The sequence below is a fragment of the Pseudopodoces humilis genome, chromosome 5 (assembly GCF_049639895.1).
Source record: "Pseudopodoces humilis isolate 2021_Gansu_Grassland_sample_001 chromosome 5, ASM4963989v1, whole genome shotgun sequence".
Classification (NCBI taxonomy): Eukaryota; Metazoa; Chordata; class Aves; order Passeriformes; family Paridae; genus Pseudopodoces; species Pseudopodoces humilis.
In genome coordinates this window covers 23,689,556-23,713,842 of record NC_142204.1, presented here as the reverse complement: position 1 = coordinate 23,713,842, position 24,287 = coordinate 23,689,556, and the positions used below count along the sequence as shown (strand labels likewise).

At 54.1% G+C, this 24,287-nt stretch overlaps 2 protein-coding genes across 6 annotated transcripts; both read left to right on the top strand.

Annotated features, from left to right (window-relative positions):
* The first annotated feature begins 2,196 nt into the window (after positions 1 to 2,196).
* On the top strand, positions 2,197 to 12,827 carry NPTXR (neuronal pentraxin receptor). Its single transcript, XM_014256555.2, has 5 exons — positions 2,197 to 2,908; positions 9,607 to 9,829; positions 9,972 to 10,216; positions 10,544 to 10,723; positions 11,129 to 12,827. Exons 1-5 carry the CDS (start codon positions 2,333 to 2,335, stop codon positions 11,351 to 11,353), a joined length of 1,449 nt encoding a protein of 482 aa, XP_014112030.2. The 5' UTR covers positions 2,197 to 2,332; the 3' UTR covers positions 11,354 to 12,827.
* Positions 12,828 to 19,057: 6,230 nt separating this feature from the next.
* On the top strand, positions 19,058 to 23,316 carry DNAL4 (dynein axonemal light chain 4). Of its 5 annotated transcripts, none has more exons than XM_005527624.3 (4): positions 19,058 to 19,117; positions 20,173 to 20,386; positions 21,092 to 21,175; positions 22,145 to 23,316. In XM_005527624.3, exons 2-4 carry the CDS (start codon positions 20,315 to 20,317, stop codon positions 22,307 to 22,309), a joined length of 321 nt encoding a protein of 106 aa, XP_005527681.1. In that variant the 5' UTR covers positions 19,058 to 19,117; positions 20,173 to 20,314; the 3' UTR covers positions 22,310 to 23,316. The 5 variants fall into 5 exon arrangements, with proteins under 5 accessions (XP_005527681.1, XP_005527680.1, XP_005527679.1 ...); XM_005527623.3 differs by having other exon boundaries at positions 19,065 to 19,117; positions 20,176 to 20,386; XM_005527622.2 differs by lacking the exon at positions 19,058 to 19,117 and adding an exon at positions 19,128 to 19,296 and having other exon boundaries at positions 20,176 to 20,386.
* The last annotated feature ends 971 nt before the right edge of the window (positions 23,317 to 24,287 follow it).

The window sequence follows — 24,287 nt, the reverse complement described above, 5'->3', positions numbered from 1 at the left end:
GACAGCTGCTAGCCCCAGACACTGTTTGGGTGTTAATTAGGTAGAAGAAAATCCCTTAACTGTTTGCTCCCACTCCCTCTGGGCTGAATCCATGAGCTCTTGTTAAATTCAGCTTCTGTCACCAATTCTGCTCAGAACAGGAACCAAAAAAGCCCCACAATGCTTTCCCCCACCCTGTCACGCACCACGCTGCAACCTTGCAAGGGCCGGCTGCCCAGTGAGATCTCCGAATTGTTATTCAAGGGACAGGGAGACTGCTCTGGCCACTCACCAGTCTGAGTCATCACCCCCTGTGAAAATCTATTTTTGTCACCTCTTTGTCTCTGGGAAGAAGTTGTGGTCCCTGCTGAGGGACAGGTCGGGACCATGGGAGAGGTGAGCCCTGCCCTGCTGCGATACCCAAACCTTCCCCATCCCAGCATGGGTGAGCGGGGCCAGGCTGGTGCAGAGGGGCTCACGCTTCCCCCCACTGCCAGAGCAGCACCAGCCAGAGGTATAAACCCTGCCACCACGATCCTGCAGCCTTTGGTAATAAAACCTGGATAGCACAAAGTCCCCAGCACAGCATCACTTCCCCTGGCAAGAAGCTTTGTAGAAGTGTATGGCACATTTTTCTGCAGGGTTGCAGATAAAGGATAACTCTCCCACCCTGATCTGCACACTGTGGGGTAGGGTGGCCTGGTGCAGCACTCACATGGGTTCCTTTCCAATCTACTCCCACCTTGGATGGCGCTGCCGGGGTGGGCTTGCAGCAGGCAGGGGCAGATGCAGCAGGGTGCAATCCCCTGCCACTGTTAGCAAGGGACAAGTTGGAGGCAGGTGGCCTCCCCTCATGTCATGGGGTGCAGGCTCCTGTTTCCTTTGCATCCCAGCCAGTGCCCACTTGTCCCAGCACACCGAGCACTCACCCTCCCAGAGCGCTCACTGGCCTCACCACCAGGGCCAGACACCTGTTGCTTGGGCTTTCTTCACCAGAAAACTGTTTCTTGCCCAGACTGCTCCATGTGCAGCTCCACTTTTCCTCCTCAGCATTCCCTTCATCTCTACCTCTTCCTTGAACCGCCCCATCTGTCTTCCTCTCCTCCTCCCCACAGCCTTACGCCACCACAAGTCAGGCAGGTCTCTTGCTGGCTCCAGGGTGAGGGTTTTGAGGGGCTGGGGTGCAATGCACTCTGCAAGAAGAGATGGTGACTGTACACTGTCAACAGCCAAATTTGAGGAGCCTTTTTAGCTCTGGCTCCCTTGCTATCCACTCAAATATGCCTGGGGGGGAAGAAGAGGTAACCTTTACTGCCGTTTCATACCCAGCACCAGAGCTGTTTAAAACACATACGCTCCTGCTTCTCTGCAGGCTAGGAAGGATTTCCTGCCATTACTGAGTAGAGCTTGAAATTGATTTTGTTTGTTTTCCCTCTTCTGCTCCTCTTTTCTCAGCGGCGCTGCATCGCCAAGGCCCCAGTGTGCCTGGGGAACAGGAGAGGGCACGGCACAGCTTCTGTTGGAGCAAGGAGAAAGCGGTTGTCAGAAGTAGCTCGTTTATGAGCAGTTCAGAATAGAGGGATGGTGGGGGAAGATTAAACATCTGTCTTTATTTCCCAAATGGGTAACATGGGCGTGCGGGGCAGAGGCTGAGGCATCCCACGGCAGCTCTCTGCAATAGTCCTGTCTGAGGTGGGAGAGCAAGACAGCTAAGAAGTTTGCTAGTTTAATTTTTTGGAGAAAGCCAAGGAGGAAAAGGTCCGAAAGACCATCACAGGGAATGACTGACAACGAGGCTCTCACCCTCGGGTTATCACAGAGGCCCTTTATTTCTAGCCTAGGCATCTCGCAGGGGAAAAATCATCCCCATGGCTGTGCCGGGGCAGCATCCTCTCGCCGGAGGCTGCCGCCGGGCTGATTTCAGCTAGCTACCCCGTCCCCGAGTGCCCCCGGACCGCCTTCCCTGCCTTTCCCGTCCCCTTGCCCGCTCGCTTCCCACCGCTGGGACCGTCGCCCTTGCAGCCCGTGGAGGGTGCTCGGCGGGAAAGGGGAGTCACTGAGAGGGGCACGGCCGGGGGCACGGCCGGGGCGGGGGCGGCGGCGGCGGGGGCGGTGCGGTGCGGTGCGGGCGGCGCCGCCCGGCACATATAAGCGCGGCGCGGCGCGGCCCCGGCGCCGGTGCTGCTGCCGGTACCGTCCTTGTCCGCCAGCTCCCTCCGGGCTGCCCGTCCATCCCTCCGACCGTCCGTCCCCTTTTCCATCCCCGCCCGCTTTGTTTTCTCGCCGTCCGCGGGCTCGGGCCCCCCACGCCGCTGCCACCCTGAAGTTTCTGGCGGTGCTGCTGGCGGCGGGCATGCTGGCTTTCCTCGGGGCCATCATCTGCATCATCGCCAGCGTCCACCCGGCCGGCACCGCCGCGCCCGCCGCCGCCGCCGCCGACAATGACTCGGCCGCCGCCGCCCTCCTGCCCGCTGCCGACAAGGGGCTGGGAGCGCTGCACGGCCCCGCAGAGGCTCTGGCCAGCGCCGGGCCGCGCCTGCCGGGGGGGGCGGCGCTCTTCAGCCGCTTCGTCTGCACCCCGCTGAGCACCGAGTGCCCGGCCAGCGGCACCGGCACCGCCGCCGGCGGCCCCGCCGGCCCCGAGGAGCTGCTGGCGCTGCGGAGCGCGGCGGCCCAGCTGCGCCGCACGGCGCTGGAGCAGAAGGAGCGGATCCGCATGGACCAGGAGACCATCCGGGAGCTCACCGGCAAGCTCAGCCGCTGCGAGGGCGGCCTGCGGAGCCCCCCCGCCGCCGCTCCCGCCGCTGCCGCCGGGCTCCGCGCCGCCCCGCGCCCCGGCACCATGGGCCACCCTCCCGACGAGCCGCCCGCCGTGCGGGAGCTGGAGGAGGCTGTTCGCACCCTCCAGGACCGAATCGACCGGATAGAGGTGCGAGGGATGCTCCTGGGGGTCTGGGAGGGATGGCCCCAGGGGATGACACTCCCGGGGAAAGATGTTCCTGGGGTCTGGGAGGGATGGTCCCAGGAGATGATGCTCCCACACCTGCCATTCCCCCAGCCTGCAGCCACATGCACCCCGAACTAGCTTGTCCCCCTCATGAGGCTTCAGGAAGGTTGTTCTTGCCTCCCTCTTTCCTGAGCTATCTGCCCAGGGGCAAGGGACTCACCTTGAGCTCTCCTCTCTTTCCACGCAGGGTAGTCCCAAAGCACCAGTGCTGCCCACTTTCCCCCCCAGTCTGCACCTAGCTAGGGTACCTTGCTTGCCCCAGAGCACCTGCTAAGAACTCCTCCAGAGCAGGCTGGCAGCTCAGGGCCAAATCCTGCCCTTTAGCAAAAAGGTAAATCCCATCTGATGCCATCATGGTTATGAATGGGACGTCTCACAAAGTGAAGTGCGGTGCCACCCACCATGAGCATGGCACCCTTTCCCCACATGGTCCATAGGAGCTGGAGAGGGAAGGGCACAGCTGGAGTCATTCACTGTGCCCATTCCTGGGGCATTGGGCTGTTGGCACTTGGGATGCAGCCCCCTGGTCCCCATTCTGCAGCAGCTGTGCAGCGTGTGCCTGGCAGGCTCAGCCCTGGGCTAGCCACAATCCAGTGGCACCAAAGGCTCTACCATGATGCTTGTCATGGGGCACATCATGGAGTGCATGTGAGCACTGATTTATTTGGGCTCAGCAGTCCCACGGAACTTGGCAGACTTTGCAGGATATGGCTGTGGCAATGGTTTTGGCACGTGAGAGCTACAAGAGGAGAGTTGTCTGTTTTCCCTGTGGGAATTGCTCCAGGTAGGGATCACTCCCTGAGGTCTGTCAAGTGTCAGAGCCACCTGTAAGGAGCCTCCTGCGAGCCTTCAACCCTCTCATCATCCTGTTCTGTTCCCTGTTGCCCTCTCCACTCTTCCCTGGAGTGTGGAGCTAGGAGATAGGGTCATGCAGCACATTATGGGGTCCCTCCCCTCAGCTTTACCCTTTTGACCACACTCACTACAGACATGTGGGTGCAGCAGCAGGCAACGGATGGGAAATTCAGAGCCACTAAGGTCACAGGCTGAGAAATGAGGCTGGGGGAGAGGGTTATTGTAATCAATGGAGACATGAACAGGAATAAAAAGACATAAAGGCAAATAAACGCATGAACACAAGAAGGAAAAGAGCTGGAAGACCAGAGAGGAAGCACCTGTGAGCTGCCAGGGTAATGCACACACAGGCACAAGAAGAAACACAGAGGCATGCCGGGCACATGCAGGGAGAGTGGGATGAGCAGCCTATCTGACACGTTGCCCAGAGCTAAATGCAGCTGCAGGGAGCGACAGACCCCCCCCCCAAAAAAACCCTGCAGCCCTAAACAAATGATTTTCCATCAGTGGAATAACACAGCAGGTATACTCACCCAAAAATAAAGCAGTGAAATAAGTATCTGCACACATAGACCAGATGATGCATGGTGAGACAGTGCCCAGCATATGTTTGGATCTTGAGAGCATCAGGCCATAGAGGCATGTTCTCCCTCTTCTCCATCAGGCAGCATCACCCATCAGCTGCCCTGGCCCCTCTCCTGGGGTTTCTGATAATGGTGGGAGGTTTGGGGTGGAGGAGGAGGAGGGTGAAGCTCACAAGGGTTGGAGCAGGCTGTCACATGCACCTAGGGAGCCTAAAGTGGTGCTGGGATGAGGCTCATGCCCACACTGATGAGGAAGCCAAGTGGCACATGACCAAAAATGCTTGGTTTTGTGTTGCCAGGGGCCTGAGGGTCCCAAGTTTGCTCTGCAGGGGAGATATAGCACCCTGAGGCTCAGTGAGCCTTGTCAGGTGAGGGAGTAGGGCAGTGTGTTACAGGTGGGCTGGACTTTGTCTGTCCTGGCTCCCACCTGGTAAAAAGTGTCACCTGTGTGCACCACACCCCTGTGATGGTTGCAGCTCTACCAGCTGAGCCTTGTGGTCACAGCTCAGCCATCCACTGACAGTTTCCTGTGGCCTCCCTCTCCAAATTGCCTCCCACCCCACCCCAGGAGCAGACACCTAAAACTTCTTGGTGGGGTACCTGCACTCTTCTGTCCCGCATGGCTCCAGCTGTCAGCCCTGGGAGCCTTCCTGGGGTACCCCATGGCACGGGAGGCACTCTGAGCCTCCACAGCTATCCTGGATGATGGCAATGATCATCCCAAAAGATGACCTGGATGGGGACAGTCCCGGGGTGGCTCTCATGTGCTGAAGACTCTGCAAAACCCACTGGGGAGGAGAGGAAATGCTGCCAGTCCTGTGGTGGTTTAGTCTCAGAAGAGAGATGACACAAAATGCCATGACCTGCTCTGGGAAGGCTGTATCCGAGGGAGTCTCCAGTCAGGTTGGCCAGCAGGGATTACTGCTGGATGTTTCAGAGCTGAGACGGCGGGGAGGGGGCTGGTAGAAGACTGCTGATCTAATCTGGGCACTCTCAGCCCTGTCTGTAAGGCATAACAAGATTTATTCATGCACTGAAAAACCTATTAAGGCATTTGTTTCTTAATTTTGTCGGCATGGCAGAAGGATTTCCCACGAGAAGATGCAGGGAGGGCCCCCACGGTCTCACTTTTTGTCCCCTGCCATTTATGTGGGGCTGGGCTAGCATCAGCACAGCATTCACACATCTTCCCTCACCTCTTCCTAACGCCACCCGAGGCACTGATCGTCCTTTCCTCACGCACAGCAGCCTCTAGTTAGGCTTTTTCATCCTGGTTTTGAGGGGTTCCCCCCCCTTTCTCTCAGCACGTGCTCATGTCTGTGCACTCTGATGGGACACAGAGCCGAGGGTCCCAGGTGCTCCTTTTCCATGCTTTTAGTTATTGCTGCAAGTGGAAAGGGATCGGGGAGAGAATCACCTCGGCTGCCTGGGCTGTGCCGAGATGCGGATGCCCCCATTCTCCCCATCATCCCTTGCAGGAGAGAGGAGCGGGAGAGGGCACAGCCTGATGGGCTCCATGGGGGGACCTGGTGGAATTGCAACAGCCTGTTTGCCCCTCAGCTGGTTCCTGGCTGTGCCATTGCGGTTGGTGACCTGGCTGCGGGCAGGAAACGCTCGGGTAAGGGAATGGGAATGGTAGTGACCTAGCTACTTCCCTCCTGCCTTCATCTCCAGCAGTGTGGGGATGTAAACACCCAAACTGTGACAGTCCCAGCCTGCCCTGAGAGGTTTCAGGGGAACAGGATCAATGGTGAGCCCTTCTCTTGCGAGGAAGAGGGAAAGGCTGATCGATTCCTGTTTTTCTTCTACTCCATGTGGTCCCTTTTGGAGTTTAATCATCCCCAAGGTCCTGCCTGGGTCCAAAGAGGTGGCAGGGTCCAAAACCCCCTGGTGCAGCAGGTGTGCTGTCCTGCAGCAGTGAGCATCCCAGGGTAGCAGCCACTGAGGAGTTTTGTGCAGGCTGTAAGGATCCACGGCTCCAAGGAACGGAATGGGCCCGCTGTGTGCACGCACCCAGCTGAGCAGCATGATCCCTGGCACATCCCAGGGCTCCATCCCACAGGCATCGTCCTGTGCTCCTGCCTGCCCTGTCCCAGCAGCCAAGGTGGGTGCTGGTGGGCTGAGGGGGAGCAGCAGCACCCAGACTTGCCGGTGCATTAGTAAATGAGGCTCTGATCTCCTTATGTAAATCAAAGTGCATTTGCTGGCTGAGGGCTGCAGCCCCAGTGAGCACACGCCGGCACGGCTGCCGCAGCCCCCTGCCCCCACCTCCCCCTCCCCACCCCCTGCCAGCCGCTGACATTTAACGTGATTAATTTTACCTGGCATCTTTCAATCTTTTTTTGCCGGTTCTGGTGGCCAAAAAGCGTGGAACGAGCCTCCCCCACAGCCACTGCCCACTCCCCTGCTGCCTGTGCGGCGGCAGATGGGAAGCCGGGTGCCTGCCGAACAGCCAGGGAGAAGGCGCTTCCCCCCCTTCCCCTCCCCAAAGGTCACCAGTAAATAACAGCTGCACATCAACCATTAATAATTTTGCAAATAATTTGCCGTGTGGGAAAGATGCTCGAGCGGCAGCTCGGAGATGAGGATCACGGCAGGGGGATGCAGCCCAGCCTGGCGTCAGGGACATCACCCAGCACAACTCGGCTGCACGGGGTAGAACGCGGAGTCCAGTCTCCTGTCCAGCCATCCTCTGGCTGCAGGGATACGGATGGTGTTTGCTGGGATGGCCCTGAAACTCTGCCAGACGGGGGTACTGGCTACAATCCCTTTCCAGAAGGAACATGGGGTCAGCAATGGTTTAAGTCGGCCATGTGGCTCCGGCTGTCAGTGCCCTGGCTGCCAACCCGGGCGGACCAGCAAGAGCTGGAGACAGGGCTGGATGGGGAAAAACTCAGGAGGGGGGAAGAAAGTGAATGAAAGGGGAAAGACACAATATGTGTGCATGGGGAGAGGCATCAGGAAGAGATGCTCTACAGCCAGAGAAATGAAAAAGCCATAGGGAGAAAAGTTACAGAGGGAAGAAAATAGCAGCGAGGAGAAAAGCAGGAGGAAGAGGGAGGTAAAAAAAAAGTACTCAGTCACTACTGAATAATGTAGGGCAGGCTATCAGGGGCTAGTCAGAGTGACAAAATCTCCCAGCTTTTCCTTTTTTCGTCATTAACAGATGGAGCCATGCATGAAAGCAGGGACGTAGGCTCCAAACCCGCAGCTCGAGCAATCAAAGCGTGCGGCAGACAGGAGCGTGCCAGCCTCCACTGTAGCCAGGCAGCCTGAAAGGATGAGAAAAACTCTTGGAGCCCACGGGATGTGGTCACAGAGGCAAAGGCAACCCCATCCCACTTGGGCTGCCTCCTGCCAAAATGCAGCCAGCTCAGCTTGGGTACAAATGCAGGCAGCCCCAGGTGGGAACTATCCTTGCCAAGAGGATGAGAATTAACCTTTCCACTTCCCTTCCCTCAAGATTCCCTTCCATCTCTACCCTGCCTTCCATCAGGTGGATTCCCAAGACCCCTTTAAAAAAAAAATAAAAGCAAAAGAGTTAAAGCTCCTTTCACATTGACTAATCCTTCAGTTTTGCAAAGACCAAAGGTAGGATTCTCTTTGCTGGGCTGCCCAGAGCAAGCTGGCAGTGAGAGCTGGCATTTGGTCAGGGCTGGCAGATGTCCCCAGCACAACCTCTCTTTTCGTGTTGGGTTTTGCTTTTCCAGGTTGGTTTTCCTCACAGAACCTGCAGGTTTGCCCTGGCAAACCCTGCTGGCAGCTCTTGCAGACTTTGGGGCATCACAACTTCCATTTTATTTGTAGCCCGAGCATGTTGTTGCCCAAAGTGGGTACATTTGTGCTCACACCAACACCATCTTCTCACTTTTCCTCTCCCTGCTGTTCCCATCCGCCAAGGCTGCATCCTGCCCAGCCAAACCTGACTTTCTTCCAGCCTTCCCCTCCCCTCTGTTGTTCATGATGGATATCAAAGATTAGGGGTGACATGGGGAGGCATCCCTCTCCTTCAGCTTTGTGTGCAGGATTATCAGATCCTGTCCAGCTTGGAGAAGCTGGATGTAAGAAAGGAAAATGCAGGAAGCCACAACCACAGGTGAGCATGCTGACCTCCCCCAGGCCAGCTCTGAGGCAGGAGGGAGGCTGTTCAGGATGACAGGGATAGTATCCCCATGTCCTGCCAGCAAAAGCCACGTGAATGTCCAGGGCTGAAGCAGCCATGCAGATCCCTCAGTGCCAGAGGAGCCAAGGCAAGGGTCTCCATGGGTGCTCCAGCACCTCTGGGAAAGTCTGGCAACACAGAGAAGGTGGTTGTCATCTTTCAGAGCCCATGGCAGAGACACAAATCCACTAAGGACACAGGGAAAGAAGAGAGCTCCTATTTACAGAGAAACCCCAGGAGCATGGCAAAGGGTTACTTTCTCCCTTCCAGACTGGTTTTCTTCCATCTGGGATGGGGTCTCCCAGTAAGGTGGGATCTGGGTCTTTGCAGTAGCAGGTGGGAGCATCTTTACCAGCTGCCATGTTGGTGCCATGGAAAGAGCCTTGGTCTGAGTGTTGAACCTGATGGGGCAAGACAGGCTCGATGTCCCCAGGCGATGGCTTATGCCTTGAGGACCAGAGACACGACAGCCTGGCACCAGTCCCGCTTCTCCCTGATATCCTGGTGGCCCGGGAGAGGTTGACTTATGGAGAGCTACCTGGCACACGTGCACGCACCCCCGCACGCCAGCTGAGCTCGGCTAAGAGGATTACAGCCCCATTAAGTGATGTTAGCGTGCTGCTATAGGTAAGCAGCCTCACGAGCAGCAGGAGTGACCGGGAGCTCCGAGGTCCTGCCCGCATCATTTCCTCATCGTGGGAGGCTGCCTGCAGGAGCAGAGCCAAGGGATGACCCAAACATCCCATCCTCGCTCTGTCTCTGAAGTAGCAGAAAGTCATTAAGAGCAGCCAAGCTTCGTTTTGCAGTAATGAACTCAATGGGGGCTCTGAGAGGGGAGGTACAAAGTCAGCTGGAGGTTCTTGGAGAGGACCCCAGTGCGGATATAGGACTGTCATCCCAGCACTACCTGTAGTGCTGCAGGCTGGGCATGGCCTTATTTAAACCCTTATAGTGACACTGTCCTGAATTTTCTCTTCTGCGCTTCCTATTCCTGTTATCATGGCTGCCGCCAAATGCAGCAGGAGCTGCCAGCCCGCACCAACGGCTCAGCACCCACTGCCCCGGCACTTGCCCGTGATGCCCTCCACACCAAGATGGAGCAGCTGGAGGAGCAGCTCCTTTCCAAGATCCTGACCCTGCAGAAAGAGCGCCAGGCTGCCAGCACTGACCGCAGCCAGCAGCAGCACAACATTGAGAAGGAGCTGAACTCCCTCCAGAACCGGGTGACGGAGCTGGAGCACGGTGAGTCCTGCCCAGCGGGGATGGAGGTGGGGCAGAGGGTTCCTACCCCAAGGTACATCGCCAGGAGAGCCCCAGGACAAGTCACTCCCATCCCAATTGCAAGTGCTGACCTTTCTCTCTCCTCCCCATCCTTGCTACGTAGGACCACAGGGCTACAGCCCTCCTGACGCCTTCAAGGTGACCATCCCGGTGCAGAACAACTACATGTATGCCCGCATGAAGAAGAGCCTGCCGGAGCTGTACGCCTTCACCATCTGCATGTGGCTGAAGTCCAAGGCCCTGGCAGGCATTGGCACCCCGTTCTCCTACTCTGTCCCGAACCAAGCCAACGAGATCGTGCTGTTGGAGTGGGGCTCTAACCCCCTGGAGCTGCTCATCAATGACAAGGTCAGCACAATTGAAGGAAGGGCAGGAGAGAAAACCCTACCCTCATCTTCCCTGCTTCAATCCCCCTAGGAAATTATATTCCTGGGGACACTGGTGTGGGGGAGCTGGGAGGAATGGGCCCTAGGTTTATGGTGGGAGGCAGAAGGATTGGAAGGATGGCTCATTGGGGTGAGTTCTGAGGGGGAGAAACAGCACATCTGGATGTCTGTAGATTTTGGGATGCCACCACTACCACAGGAGTGCCCGTCTTGCTCTGTGAGGGGCTGGGAGACCCTGGGGTCCCCCAGCAGTCCTACCAAGCACCTGCATCTTGCTCTTCTCTCAAAGGTTGCCCAGCTGCCGCTGAGTCTGAAGGACAAGGCCTGGCACCATGTCTGCGTGGCATGGACCACCCGGGATGGCAAGTGGTCAGCGTACCAGGATGGTGAACAGCGGGGTGCTGGTGAGAACCTGGCCTCCTGGCATTCCATCAGGCCCCAGGGCATCATCATCCTGGGCCAGGAGCAGGTAGGTACCAGTTTGACACCGAGACCTGCCAGTTAGCATCACTCTAGTGGGAACTGGCTGGGGGGAAAAGGCCCCAGATGGGGTGAGGGGAGGGGACAGCATGGGCAGGAGCGCTCAGCAGGGCTCTCCTGCCTGTTCATCCAGCCTCCAGGCTGGCCATGCACCCTCATAGTCATATCCCTTTACAATAGGGAGAGGGAAGAGAAGATAATGCCTTCCTTGCAAGACATTCCCTGCCTTGTTTCCTTGAATCTCTTCCATGCATTCATCCCCTCCTCTCCTTGCTGTCAAGCACCTTGCTCTGCTTCTCCCCAAACTTCTCCCTCTCCCCCTTGCCATTTCCCAGTGGATGCATCCTCCTCTTCTCTTCATCCCTGTCCAATCACCTCTCCTGCTCTTTACCAGGACACGATGGGGGGCCGCTTTGATGCCACACAAGCCTTCGTGGGAGAGCTGGCACAGTTTGGTGTCTGGGACCACATGCTGGCGCCAGCAGAGATCCTGGGCTTGGCTAACTGCACCTTGCACCTCCAAGGGAATGTGATCCAGTGGGATGACCAGGCGGTGGAGGTCTTTGGGGGTGCCAGCAAGGCGGGCTTTGCCGCCTGTGAGGAAGGGAGGAAGGCGTGAGTGGCCCCCAGCCCTCTCCCCAGCGCCAAGGAGCCCGGTGGCAGCCCCGAAGCAGGGAGCCCCTTTCTCCCCTCCCAGACCAGTAAGCCTTGCTGGGGCAATGCTTGAGCCCCCTGTGCTGGTGTCCCAGGAGGGAGAGGGGCCCCTGGAAGCCTCCCTGTTGTCCCTGTGCTGGTGCTGTGGCTTGTCCTCATTCCTGGCAGGCTGGCTCCTGAGTCTCATCTTGCCTCACTTCTTTTTGGGTGGAACTCGCTGTACCTGCAGGTGTCCTTGGTACCGTGAGGGTCCTCACCTTGTCAGACCTAACAGGGAGTGGGAAGTAGAACTCCATTTACTTTGAGTGCAGTCCAGCCTCAGTGGGATGCCAGGGTGCAGGCATCACCTGAACACATCCCCTTTCCTTATTTATTTCCAGCAACCGCACTGTCCGTTTTTATGAGCCTGCATTCCAGGATCTCACCTCCAGCCCCATCCTTCTCCTGCTGCCCTGGTTTTTCAAATGTGGCCCCAGGAAAGCTGAGGGAGAGTGGCAGAGAGTCAGTGGCACAGCACTTACCCCCCAGCACCCCTTTCCCTGCCTCTGCTGCCTTTTTGGGCAGGGCTGCCCAAGGGAAACCAGACTTTTGAAGAAGAGGGAAGAGAGCACTCCCCACCACCTCCAGGCTGGGGGATGGGTCAGCCACCAAGGGAATGGGGGGAATCGGGCAAAGCATCTCCCCCAGCGCTGGCCGAGGGGGAAAGAGTGCAGCACTGCCATCAAAGGGAGCAAAAGCAAGAAAAAAAGAGGTGGAGAATGGTGGTGGTCAGAGGAGCCCTGTCATCATCCCCCAATCTTTTGGTACTGGACTGGGCTACTGCCCTTGGTTCCACCCAGGTCCCCTTCTTTAGCGGCTCCTTGCCAGGAACAGGGCTGCCACTGGCCTTGAAACAGGGAGGGTGGAAGAGCAGGCTGGTGTTTTCCCTGTGGAGTGCCTGAGAATACGCTGTTTCCACATTGCGTGGTCACCAACATCTCGATATGTGAGTGTGTGTATGTGCACATGCGTGTGTGTGTCTGGGGGTGGGGTGGGAGGGTTATTTTGGGGCTCTCATGGTAGCTCAATGCAGTGTTCAGCTTCCGGTGTTCCCCCTGACCCCAAGTTCCACTTTGGGTGACAGCTGCCCCCAGTCCTGGGGGAGGCAAAGTTGGCAGAAGGGACAGCCCTGCCACCCCCATCCCCTCGCCCAGGGTCTCTGCCAGTGCTGGGGTGGCTCAGCCCACTGGGGATGACACGGCGGGGATGGGGAGCAGCCCTTGTGCCAAGTGGGAACACTGTGACCTTCGTGCACCCTGAGGAGCCGCCCCCTCTCCCTCGCTCGCCCGCGCGCTTTCTCTAATGCACGTTCGTGAAAAGGGCCCCTGACGCGCACCCGTGTTGGGACATTTCTTTTGTAAAGCTGATCGTGAACAATAAACGTGATGTTTTCTGTTCGAGCCTCCTGCGGAGTGCGAGGTTGCTGGGGGGACGGGCGGGAGCGGTCAGCCCAAGATAGATGAGGTGACCTTCTGCAGGGTGTTCAGGGCCTCATCACTGAAGGGAGTTGGCTGGGCCCACCGCTGGCACTACAGGAATATCATCACAGGGGTTTGGTGTTGTTGCCCCAGAGGAGCAAGGGATGGTGTCACAGTCTGGCCACCTTTGATCTACCCCACTGCAGAGCACTATGGGGTACAGGCTGTGGCTGGTGGGGCATGAGAGCTGGGGAAAATACCTCTCCATGGAGAGAAACAAGTAAGAAATCATAGCCTCTAGGTCAGAGCATGAGAGCAAGGAACTCGCATTGAGTATAAATCTAATTAAGCAGTAGTAATGAGTTCCTGACCTAGCTAGGCACAAGATGGTTCAGGCACGACTCTTGGAGCTCCTATTGTAGAACAATCTGTGACCAGGTCTGCATGGTGCTTTTGCCTCTCAGTGGGTCCTGCTCCTCCTACGAAAAGCACAGCTTTCACCAATATTTGGGGGAAACAGCACAAAGCCGGAGGACTGAGTTTTTCCATTGTTGGCATGCTTGTGGGATCTCCTCTCTGAGTCAGAGCTGCACCCCCCCCACTTCTCCTTCTGGAGAGTATTTAATGCCATAAAAGAAAGGTTGGCACTCTCACCTTCAGCACATCTTCACAAAGCTGAGGGCTTGTTTTGAAGAAAAAGTATGTACTTCAGCTGGAACACTGGTTCAAGGGCCTTGCTGAGCTGAAGGCTCACACCCTCATTACTAAGAGGAGAGGGTTCAACAGGTGCCATCTGCTCGTGTGCCCGAATACCAGCAGCATAACTGAGAAGCGCAACATTTTTTAGAGGAGGAAATGTCAAAAAACACTACTGGGATCGTAAACTCAGAAAGAGATTAAATGGGGGAGGGGATGGGGAACTGGTCCAGAAGACCCTCCTATCAAAACTGCAAAAGCCCTGCAAGAGGGCTCTTGGGGCTGCTGGTCAAGGCAGGAGAAAGGATGAACAAGGATGGAAACAGCCTGGCCACTGCTGATGTAGGCTATTGGCAGAACACCCATCTCCTCCGGAGCCCGGAAACCCGGCCCACGTTAAAACTGTGTGTAAATCCTCTCCAGAAAAGCAGAAACAAAGGGGACACGCGGAGATGCTTGATCAGAGCCTTCGGTGCTGCCCTCCTCATCCCTGCCAAATGATGCTGGCATGATCCTAATCCCAGCCATGTCCCCAGGATGTGGAGCTGTCATTTCTGGAACAGGAGAATGGGGGGAGCCCAGTGGCAGAGCTTCTGCAGGGCAAGCTCCTCTCCCCCAGAGGTTCACAGCCAGTTAGGCAGACCTGGGGGCACACAGGAAAATTTGATAGAATTTTCCCAAACCTTTTAAAAGCTTCCAGCAAATGCCTCCACATAAGGCTCTTCAGGAAACAAAGGCATTATGCAGAGATTAGAAACTGGATGGGTGACACAAATGAAGAGCAGAAATAAATATTTGATTTTCATCCTGCCCTGGCTCCCTGCAGGAAGCGATGTCTGCTTCTTACCGTCTGAGGAGGAGGAGAGCAAGATGAGACCATTTCTTTTCACTAAGCCAAGCCTTGCAGGAGCTGCAAACCTGCGACAGGGCTTAAAAGGTAGAGGAGATGACAAATCAATAGCGTTGCTGGCTGCAAGGAGTAATTACAATGGCTTACACATTATTGCTTGCTTTTAAATTAACCAGGAGCACTCAGGAGAAGCCCTGTGTCTCTCTAAGGGCAGCTGCTTAGAAAACAACGTGTTGTACACTGAAGAGATGAGGAACAACAAAGTCAGCCATGAGGGAAAGAGGGGGTGGTAAAGAAGGAAATTTTAAACAATGGTGTGGAGAAGGTTTTGTGGTTGTGGTAGGTGCTTCAGATGGTTGGCTGTGTAGTGTCCAGATATCCAGGATAGAGGGGAAAAGGTGGAGGGCACCCAAGAGCTGGGCAGTGCAGGGGCACTGCTGGGCTGTGGCAGTTCAGCAGGAGCTTGCACAAGAGGAGATGGTGTGGGAGACAGGCCAGTGTGATGGATGCCATCCATGTGCTGTCCTCTGTCTCCCTGCCAAGTGGCTGTAAGCACACTTCTAGGAGAGGAAAGGGACTGCCATTTCCTTTCCTAATCTGCAGGACTTGCTGCTGCAGGGCTTTCTGCTAGCCAAGAGCTTAGCCAGACTCAAATACCCACCTGATACTCCCAAAGGGTTTTGTCCAGCAGTGAAGAAGACCAAGTCAAACATGGCAATGGGAAACCTTCAGGTCTGATGGCTATTAATTATTGTGTTTGAAAATGCTGACATTTATGAACCCCTCCAGCTCCTGTCCCTCCTTCCAGGGGGCACCACTGGCCATACGGGCTCTGCCTTCCCAGGGACCTGGGAAATCCCGGGACCCACGAGTTCAGAATGGACTTTGGGGATCTCCTGTGCTCCCCAATACCTGCAACCTCAGCAGAGTGTGCTGTTTGCATGTCACAGCTCCCTGCAGTGTGTCAGCCTCCTGGTGCCCTCAAACGAGGTCAAGCCAGCCCATACTTGTCCCCAGGAGATGACTTCCAAAGTCCCCACTACCTCCTCTGCCCTAGCAATGGGGCGCTGCCTAATTGCCTCCTTTCACCTCCCTGTCCTGCTGGGAGCCTCCCTTGCTCCCTCCCAGAGCCAGGAAGGCTCATTAAGACTTGTGCAGCGCTCGCACAGGGAATGCACCATGATTCCGGAGCATCTGGCACAGGAACAGCCCCCGCACGGCTGCTAGTGCTGCAGCAACAGACTTTACTCACAGTAGCTGTCGTTACTAGAGGTAGTAGCTATGGGACCATGTGCTGTGTTTCCCAGCAGACCAGGGGATCCGGCTGTCCCAAAGCGAGCTGCCCTATCCTCTGGCACAGAGGCTGAGCTGCTCCCAGCTGCCTCCCATTCCTGCACACCAGCGTCCCCATCTTTGCCTTCCCTCAGCTCCAGATGGTGGGAGTTCTGATCCCAGCAAAACGTGGCTTCAGCATTCCCACGGGGCCTCCTGAGAGCTGCCACCACACCATCCTGAGGCAGCTGCAGGGTGGACCTCGGTGTGACCCAAGTGCCCAGCCTTGGTTCTCTGTTACTACCCAAGGCAGTGTGGAGCAGTGCCCAGAGCCTGGGCTGTGGCTGACAGGCTGCGCAGCAAGCTCCAGCCCTCCTGCTTTACCACAAAGAGGAGATGGGGCACGGCAGAGCCTGTGCCCACAGGGACAATGGGGAAGTCCCAAAACCTGGCCAGAAACAGGTAAGAAAAGAAAGAAAGAGAAGTGTCCTCCACCTGATGAAGAGTCAGCTTGCTGTCTGGTCAATGAAGATGACTAAAAGAAAGCATAAGGCAGTATATTTACATTTGTATATTTGGCAGTCAGTGGTTACTTCTCTGTGCTCAGCTAAGGAATACAACACACCCTTATATCAGAAGGCAAATGGTACTTTGTTTCAATGCATTTCACTGTGCCTGCTGAAAGCAAAGGGATGAAAGAGTCTCCACCTCTGATTAGTGGCAAATAAGGCATGATCAGCCTTATTTGCTAGAGCCAGAGCAGAGCAACAATTCCAGCTACCTACAGATCCACAGGGGTGAACTGAACCCTTGCTCTGGACTTGCTTTCACCTACAGAAGGGTCCACTAGTATTGGAAACTAAAGATCAGGTGATGTGCTGTCTGTACCATCAGAGCCAGCAGCAAAAGGACCGGTACATGTAACCTTTGTTGGCTCAACAAGGCTTTGACTGGCTTGCAGAGTTACACAGAGGCAGCCTGTGGAAACCCTGCATTTGAGGGTCCAGAAGCCAACTGCTCACGTTTTGTTAAGGCAGAGTAGATGGAGACAGGCCAGCAGAACTCTCTCTTTCCCCAAGAAGCATCTCTCTCTTGCAGCCCCACTGTATCACCCACCACAATCACAAAAACGTTGTTTTCCCCATCTTTGGGCCCGCTGCAGTTTTTGTTTGGCCATTTTCCTTTAGCTTCTCACCTAGGAGCCACTGATGATTAATCCTCAGAACCAGTGCCAGCATTTTCTGAGGGAAACGCTCGCAGGGGTCACATTGATCATAAGCAAAGCACGTTTAATTGAACCCAGAATCACATGGACAAGCGTGCTCCCCCCTGCCCCACGCACAGAGGCACATGCACACAAACACACCAGCTCACACTCACTTGCTGCTTGGTAGTAAAAGTGGGTGAACTACACAGGGATTAAAGCATTAAAAAAAACACAGCAAGAACACGGTGCTTGAAAGCGCCGTGTCCCTGGAGAGATTAGAGTAGCTGCCTGGAGATAAAGTAATGATGATGGAAAGATCTTCTTCCTCGCAGAGATTCACTTCCTAATTATCTTGTCTGAAAAGAAAAAATGATGATCTCCTAGCTTTTATCTGTCTCTTGACAATTTTAGCTCTGTGCCTGCCTTGTTGCAAGAGGCCCAAAAGAGGAAGGAGAAGGAATTAGCCCAGGAGGCAGGAATGGTAGGAGAACGAGCGGCACAGGAGGCAGTGCTTCATTTTTGTCACCACCAGCAGCCACAGAAAAGGAAAAGATGAATGATCACTGCAGCTTTGTCTTTCCAAGCCCTAAGGCAGCTTCCCTGCCTCCAGCACTGCTCTGCCAGGCAAAGGACAGCCAGGAGGTCAGATTCAGTGCTGAACCTGTGAAAGAGATAACAAGGCGCTCTCCCCATGATCACAGGGCAGAGCTTGGTGCTACAGTGAGGGAAGAGGACTCCTGAGCTGGCAGGGGCAGGAGAGCGCCCAGACTGTTCCTCCCCCACTCTTTTCCTTCTCGAACAGCTGGAAAGCAAATTCTTCTTTCAGCAGGCAGCGAGCAGCAAGAACGTTTCAAACACACACCAGCCAGACGGACCACATGAAAAATCAGACCCATGAGCCACTCTGCAGAACAAGGATGGCCACTGGTGGAAAACCAGGCATCACACCAAGCAGCTGGGACTGTGCACAGAAGTCTTTCCCTTGGTATTATCCTGGAGCTTGCTGCTTCTCCATCCGTGTTAATTTCAGATGAATGCAATGCTAGACCTCCCTGAAAACTGTTAAAGTCCTGGTTTAGAGGCAATTGGTGTTTGGCTAGCAGGGTGCAGAGACACCAGAGGTTTTGCAGCAAGCCCAGAGGCAAGGAAAACCTCAAAACAAGCAGACATTACAAGCATAAAGCTATGGTGGGGGGGGAATGGGGATTTTTTCAGTGGGGTTGGAGGCTGGTGCTATAGGAGCTGTTTGCAAAGTCATGATTCATCCCCACAGCATCACCTTCTCCTTCCTTACACTGCTGACATATAAAACACGAGCTGTTGCCTCTCCCACACAATGAGAACGGTGTCCAGTTCTGGAATCCCCAGTTCAGGAAGGACATTGAGGTGCTGGGGCATGTCCAGAGAAGGGCAATGGAACTGGGGAAGGGTCTGCAGCACAAATCCTGTGAGGAGCAGCTGAGGGAGCTGGGACTGTTCAGCCTGGAGAGGAGGAGGCTCAGCGGTGACCTGATCACTCTCCAATTCCCTGAAAGGAATGCAGCCAGGTGGGGGTCAGCCTGCTCTCCCCGGCAACCAGACAGGACAAGAGGACAGTCTTAAGCTGCACGGGGGAGGTTCAGGCTGGACATTAAGAGGAATTTTTTCACAGAAAGTGATTAGACATTGGAGTGGGCTACCCAGGGAGGTGGTGGAGTCACTGTCCCTGGAGATGTTTAAGGAAAGACTGGCCAGTGCCATGGTCTGGTTGACATGGTGGTGTTCGGCCATGGGTTGGACCACGATCTCAGAAGTCCTTCCTAACCTGATTCTGTGATTAAAAAAAACAAACAAATAAAATTGCTCCAAATCGCTCTTTGTTCTTATATTTATCCTTGTCGTTTAAAAGAAAAAAAAACCACAAAAAAAAAAACCCACAAAAAAACCACCCCAAAACAAACAAACAAAAAAAACTAGACCTAGAACTAGGTCCCTAAGAGGTTTTAAGTCAGAAAAATATACATTAAGTTGCCGGACGCCAGGTTGGGGGTCGGGGGTCCGAGACAGCACAGGCGCTCCGCGGCCACCCCACTGCAGCCTGCGCCCCAAGGCCCCGCGCGGCGGCCGGCAAGCGAGACAGCCAATCAGACGCGCCGGGCGGCGCGCCCCGTCCAATGGGCGCGGAGGGGGGCGGGACTTCCCGCGCCCGTTGCTATGACAAGCGCGGCTCTTCCTTAGCAACGGCGCTGGGCCGCGGCGGCCGCGCAGGTGAGGCCGCGCCCGGGGCTCCGCGGTCCCGCTCAGCGCCACTGGCCGAGCTCTTCCTCCGCGGGGACGAGGGCGGTGGACCGGTGTGGCGGGGCCCCTTCGGCTGTGCGGTCCGCTCGGGCCGCGTTCCGCTGCCTCACACCCTCGGGCTGTGGCAGCGGGCACGCCCCGGGCTGGGGGTGGGTATTGAAGTGGCTCCCGGGGGTGGTGCCAGCCAGGTTGGGGTTCTGTCCTGCGGAGGTCGTGGTTTGTGACACCTGCGGGTCCCACGGCTATCATGTGACTGACTCGGTGCTTTAGCCAACAGCTCTATGTACGTGCCATAAATGGTTGTTGTGTCGCCTGACACCGTGTTGGTTTCTTTTTCCTTTTAATATGGGCTCACCCTTGCTCCCCCTGGGTAGGAGAGGAAGATGCTTTGTTGTGGGTGAAAGAATCAGAGGGAGGAGCGCGGTGAAGTGCTCTGAATCTCTCAGTGCTGTCCCTCTGCGCTGCCCGAGTAGAGGCAGGCTGGTAATGAGGCCATGAGGCACGTCCAGAATTTTCCCATATGGCCCTCCCCAGCTGACAAATGCTCGGGCATCTGAGGAGCAAGCGCACAAACGAGACCAAAATGTTCCTGTTAAACGTTTCCGTCCAGACAAGTACGGAGGTTGTGTGCCTAAAATAATCCTACCCTTCTCTTGTAATGTACAGTTTGAAACTATTGCAGATAATTGTGTCCTGGGAAAATCCTTTTGGAATTAATTAAGAGTAGTAGTGGCTGATGTATTGTTCTCTTGTCCTCTCTTGGAAGCTGTACCTTGGCTCAGCTCTTCCCCCAAGCTCCACTGGTGCTTCTAGGAAACGCTGTGCTCCTCACTCCTGGAAAAATAAATGGTTTAATAATTTGTTTGTATTAATGGTCTATGAGCTAAGTCTCTCAGCGGGGTGTGAAGGTGCTGTTGAGGAAATGGCAAGTGAGCGAGATAGCATGATATTCTCATAACAGTTTCATTTGCCTTTTGTTTTAACTGAAAGCCATTTGTCTCTTGCCCGTGTTTGTTTTTTTGAAGCAGTGTCCTCTAGGCCAAGAAGCGACTGCTCCTGCTGAGGAGACGAACACAGAGCCCTGTTCCTCTCAGCTGGCTGTGCCGCAGCACTTGCTGAACTCCAGGTAGCCCCTGCACCCTTTCCTGGAGTCTCTGTGGAAGGACCATGGAAGAAACTGAGGAGGAAAAAAAGGACGAGGCCGATTATAAAAGGCTTCACAGTTTTCCTCTGATTAGGGTAAGGAGGGGGATGGATTGCACATTTACCAGTGTCAGAGATATGAAAATCTGCCTTCATTCTTACTGTCCTTTTCCTGCTGAGTAGCTGCTGGGAGAACATGTGTACTGCTGGTCCTATGGAGAGATCCTGGTTGTCACTGCTGCTTTTTCTCCCTGTTCTTGACCTCTCCTGGGGAAATCTAATAGGTCCAGTGTCCCCATGTCAGCCAGAGGAAGCCTGGGGCAAAATGATCCATCAAACAGATTGAGAACACGCTGCCTTTGGAGCCCTCTCCTGTGTTTTAGATGCAGCTTGCTTTTTTGTCCTAGAGAAGCTAGAGCAAAAGATCTTGCTAGCCAGCCAGATAGCAGCAGCAGAAGAAAAGGCTGTGTAACTTTGATTTCTTTGTTACTCATATAGCAATAATTAAAGACTGAGGTTGAAACAGTGTTAGTGTGCTTTCCCTTTATCTTATAGCAGAAAAGCTGGCAAATGTCTTGATCTCCTCCTTTAAGCTGTGCTTACACAGTGCTGGTTTTCATGTAGGTAGAGAATTCCTCATTGGCTGGAGCAATGGTTCACTTTTAATGCAATAAGCCCTTTTCATATTTACTGTGTCTAAACCCCTGATAGAGCCAATGCAGAAGTTAGAGCAACTTACTGTTGCCTTGTGTCCAGCTCTTATTTTTCTGCTTAGTTGTCTTGTCCGTTTGCCCTTTCCAGCACTCGGACATGCCGGAGGAGATGCGTGTGGAGACCATGGAGCTGTGCGTCACGGCGTGTGAGAAGCATGCCACCAACAATGAGGTACCAGCCGCCTCCCACAATGGGCAGCCTGCTGTTACTGCAGTTCAGGGAACCTGCAGGAGCAGGGATAAGGGTCCAGGGCAGACTGGAGTCAGGTCCTGACATCTTATTACTCTCTCTGCACTAAGCTAGGGTAGAAGGAGGCAAAGAGCTTGGCTAGATCTCAGATTCAGATCCCTTGGTCTGTAAGATCCATAGGAGCACTTTGCAGAGATTAGTAGTGGTGCTGGCTCCCAAACCTTAGCTTCTTGCTTATCCTGCCTTCCTGAGACATGCTTCCACTCTGTCCATAAAATGCCCTGTGTCCTGAGGGCTTGGTTCAGAACTGCATGGAGTCTCTTGTTTTGGGGATGAGTACGTGACAGTCTGTTAAGTATTCCCTCTTGGCTTGAGGACCAGCAATAAAGGGGAAACATACCTTGCTTCATGGGCAGGGCACCACCTGTCACTGCAAAATCTTCCTCTCGTTTTTTTTTGGTTTTTGTTGTTGTTGCTGTTTGGTTTTTTTGTTGTTTTTTTTTTTATCAGGTAGGGTGTGATCTGGGAGAAGCAAGTCTTTTAAAAGTCAGCCTACTTTCAGTGTTTTGGTAATTAGCTGGAGAAAAAAATGGACTCCTGTAAAAATAGCTGCAGCTTAGTGACCTGAATCAGCTCTCATGGTCACCGCAACCAGCGTAACTCCAGCAGCATCTAAAGCAGAACTCTTGCTTCAGACTGTATGAGCAACAGAAGTGATACAGTTCTTTAATTTCTCCTGACTGCTGTGCTGGAGGCTCCTGAGACCATTTCTACCCTTGGGGTTACCTCTGGAGAGCTCCCAATTCCTGCAGTGCAGCTGCTATACCTGTTGTCCAGGCTTGAGTGTGGCTTGAGCAGTCTTAAAGGGAGGAAAAGATTAAGCAGATGTTTGCATAAAACCTTCCTGGTTGCTTTGTCTCACCCTATGCTGTCTTCCTTAATGTTCTCCAGAGCGCTGCCAAGATGATCAAAGAGACAATGGACAAGAGATTTGGGTCCTCCTGGCATGTGGTGATTGGGGAAGGTTTTGGCTTTGAGATCACTCATGAGGTGAAGAACCTGCTGTACATGTTCTTTGGTGGCAGCCTGGCTGTGTGCGTCTGGAAGTGCTCCTGACCCCTGGCCGGGTCCCAGACTTGCTGATTACAAGAGATTTCTTCCTGCTCTTGACAAGTTTTGTATGATCTGGAGGTGGGGCTTTATTTTTAATACTTAAATGTCAAGATTTCTTTTTTTCATATTGACGTAACAGTTCTGTGGGATACATAAAGTTGCGTGTGTGTGTGTGTATAAACTTGCTAAACTGTCCTGTCCTTGCTTGTGGGATTTCTCATCTGTCTGTGGCTCTTTCCTTCGTGTTTGAGCTGGAGCAGGAAGGAAGTGAGGAATAGGTAATCTCACAACACACTGCACGGCAGCTCTAGCAGGGGAAAGGAAAAACAAAAAGGTGCTATCTAGCCCTATGGTTTCTTTAACTCCCATTTATTCCACACAGTTTTCCTCTCTCCTCTGCTCTCTCCGCTACCATGCAGCATGGCTCTGACCAGCATCTGTCTTTCCTCTCTCTGGATGCTGCTTATACATTCTTCCTCCCTTCTAAGATGTCTGTGCAGACCTGACAGCACCAAGGGTCTCCCTTCAGGCTGCCTGTGGAGGTGTGAGCCACTGGGAAGCAGTCCCAGATTGCCCTTCCCTGCTGTTTTGGGAGGGTACAGCAGCTGAGCTGCCTGGGTGTAGGAGGTTGCTATGCAAACTGCCCCCTCCTTTCTCACCCACAGCACACTGAGACAGCATGAAAACACAGGCGGCTGACGATGCCTGGGGAGTGGGTGAGAGCTCTTTTTAAGGCTCAAATGCCTCCCTGTCAGTTCCTGGGGGTGTTGCAAGTGCTGTGTACTTTCAGCATCTTGTTTGGAGGCTGACAGAGGAAGGAGGCTCCATGTGAAATATAACTTGGTCATCAGAAACCTAATGTCTCTCTGGACTTGCTTTCTTTTAGCCTGTTTAATTTTTTTAAAGCTGTCGGGGTTGGAGGATTGAATGAGCGTGACTATGTTACGTGTATGGCTTATTTATAAAACCTGGGGAACTGTGTTTTTACAATAAAAGTTTAGTAAAATGTCTCTGCGTGTGTTTATGTAGGCTAAGTAGCTCAAGAAACATGGAAATAAGTAAGCTGTGGTGTGGCAAATGACAGTGACAGAGTTCCATCCTGCAGGTTTCCTCTCATCCTCTCTGTTCAGCTCCTTTTACCAGTGCAAGCCATGATGGTGAGGAGGGTTGCCAGGCCCATGGTGCTGCTGGCCACATCCCTCTGTGCAGGCAGCTGTCTAATCAGTAGCAGCAAGGGAATGTAACTGTGTCTGTTGCCTCACCAGTGTGCCTCAACTCTGACCCTTGGAGTCTCCTTAATTTTCAGATTTTCTCTCAGAATGTTCCCAGCTGGCATCTCTAGTCCAGTCCATAATTCAAGTCTGTAGCATCTTCCTGCTTTAATGCTTGTGGTGGATCAACCTGGTCTTACAAGTCCTTTTGTTCCTTTTTCTGAACCTCAGATGTTATGTTAGAGATGTCCTTTCTCAAATTCATTGTGTTAGGAGCCAGGAATTGCAGTAATATGAAGACAACTAAGAATTATTTCAAATTTGGACCATCTGTGCTTGGCTGGGCCAGGGTAGGTTGGTACCATGATTCCTGCCCCACGATCATGACTGTTGTGCTGTGTAGAAGAGCCAAAATCCTCTAAGCTGTCTCGTTGTGTGGTTGTTCTGTGTCCCTCCAGCTGGCTGACTTTACGTGAAAATAGTGCTATTGGCAACACTTTCTTCAGCTGGCAGGTGGAAAACATTACTTCCTCTTCTGCAACTTTCTCTCTTCTAAATTCAGAGCAAGAGGTAAAGTCTTTAGAATGCCCCATGCTGGAGTGGGATGATCCCTTCAGCCATACCACCATCACTTTAATTGTGCCTCTTTCACACTAATGAATAATTAACTGTTCTGCGCATATGCACAGGCGTGCTGGTCATGGGAATCTCTGCGGGGTCGTGGTGACCTGCAGATGACCACAGGCAGCTGCTGACCTCAGCACACAATC

What these genes read in the sequence shown, in the direction of transcription:
- DNAL4 (XM_005527624.3), top strand. Translation starts at nt 20,315, where the DNA reads ATGGAAGAAACTGAGGAGGAAAAAAAGGACGAGGCCGATTATAAAAGG. An exon ending in ACAGTTTTCCTCTGATTAGG is followed by an intron (nt 20,387 to 21,091) that starts GTAAGGAGGGGG and finishes TGCCCTTTCCAG; the next exon opens with CACTCGGACATGCCGGAGGA. An exon ending in AGCATGCCACCAACAATGAG is followed by an intron (nt 21,176 to 22,144) that starts GTACCAGCCGCC and finishes AATGTTCTCCAG; the next exon opens with AGCGCTGCCAAGATGATCAA.
- NPTXR (XM_014256555.2), top strand. Translation starts at nt 2,333, where the DNA reads ATGCTGGCTTTCCTCGGGGCCATCATCTGCATCATCGCCAGCGTCCAC. An exon ending in ACCGAATCGACCGGATAGAG is followed by an intron (nt 2,909 to 9,606) that starts GTGCGAGGGATG and finishes CGCCAAATGCAG; the next exon opens with CAGGAGCTGCCAGCCCGCAC. An exon ending in AGCTGCTCATCAATGACAAG is followed by an intron (nt 10,217 to 10,543) that starts GTCAGCACAATT and finishes CTTCTCTCAAAG; the next exon opens with GTTGCCCAGCTGCCGCTGAG.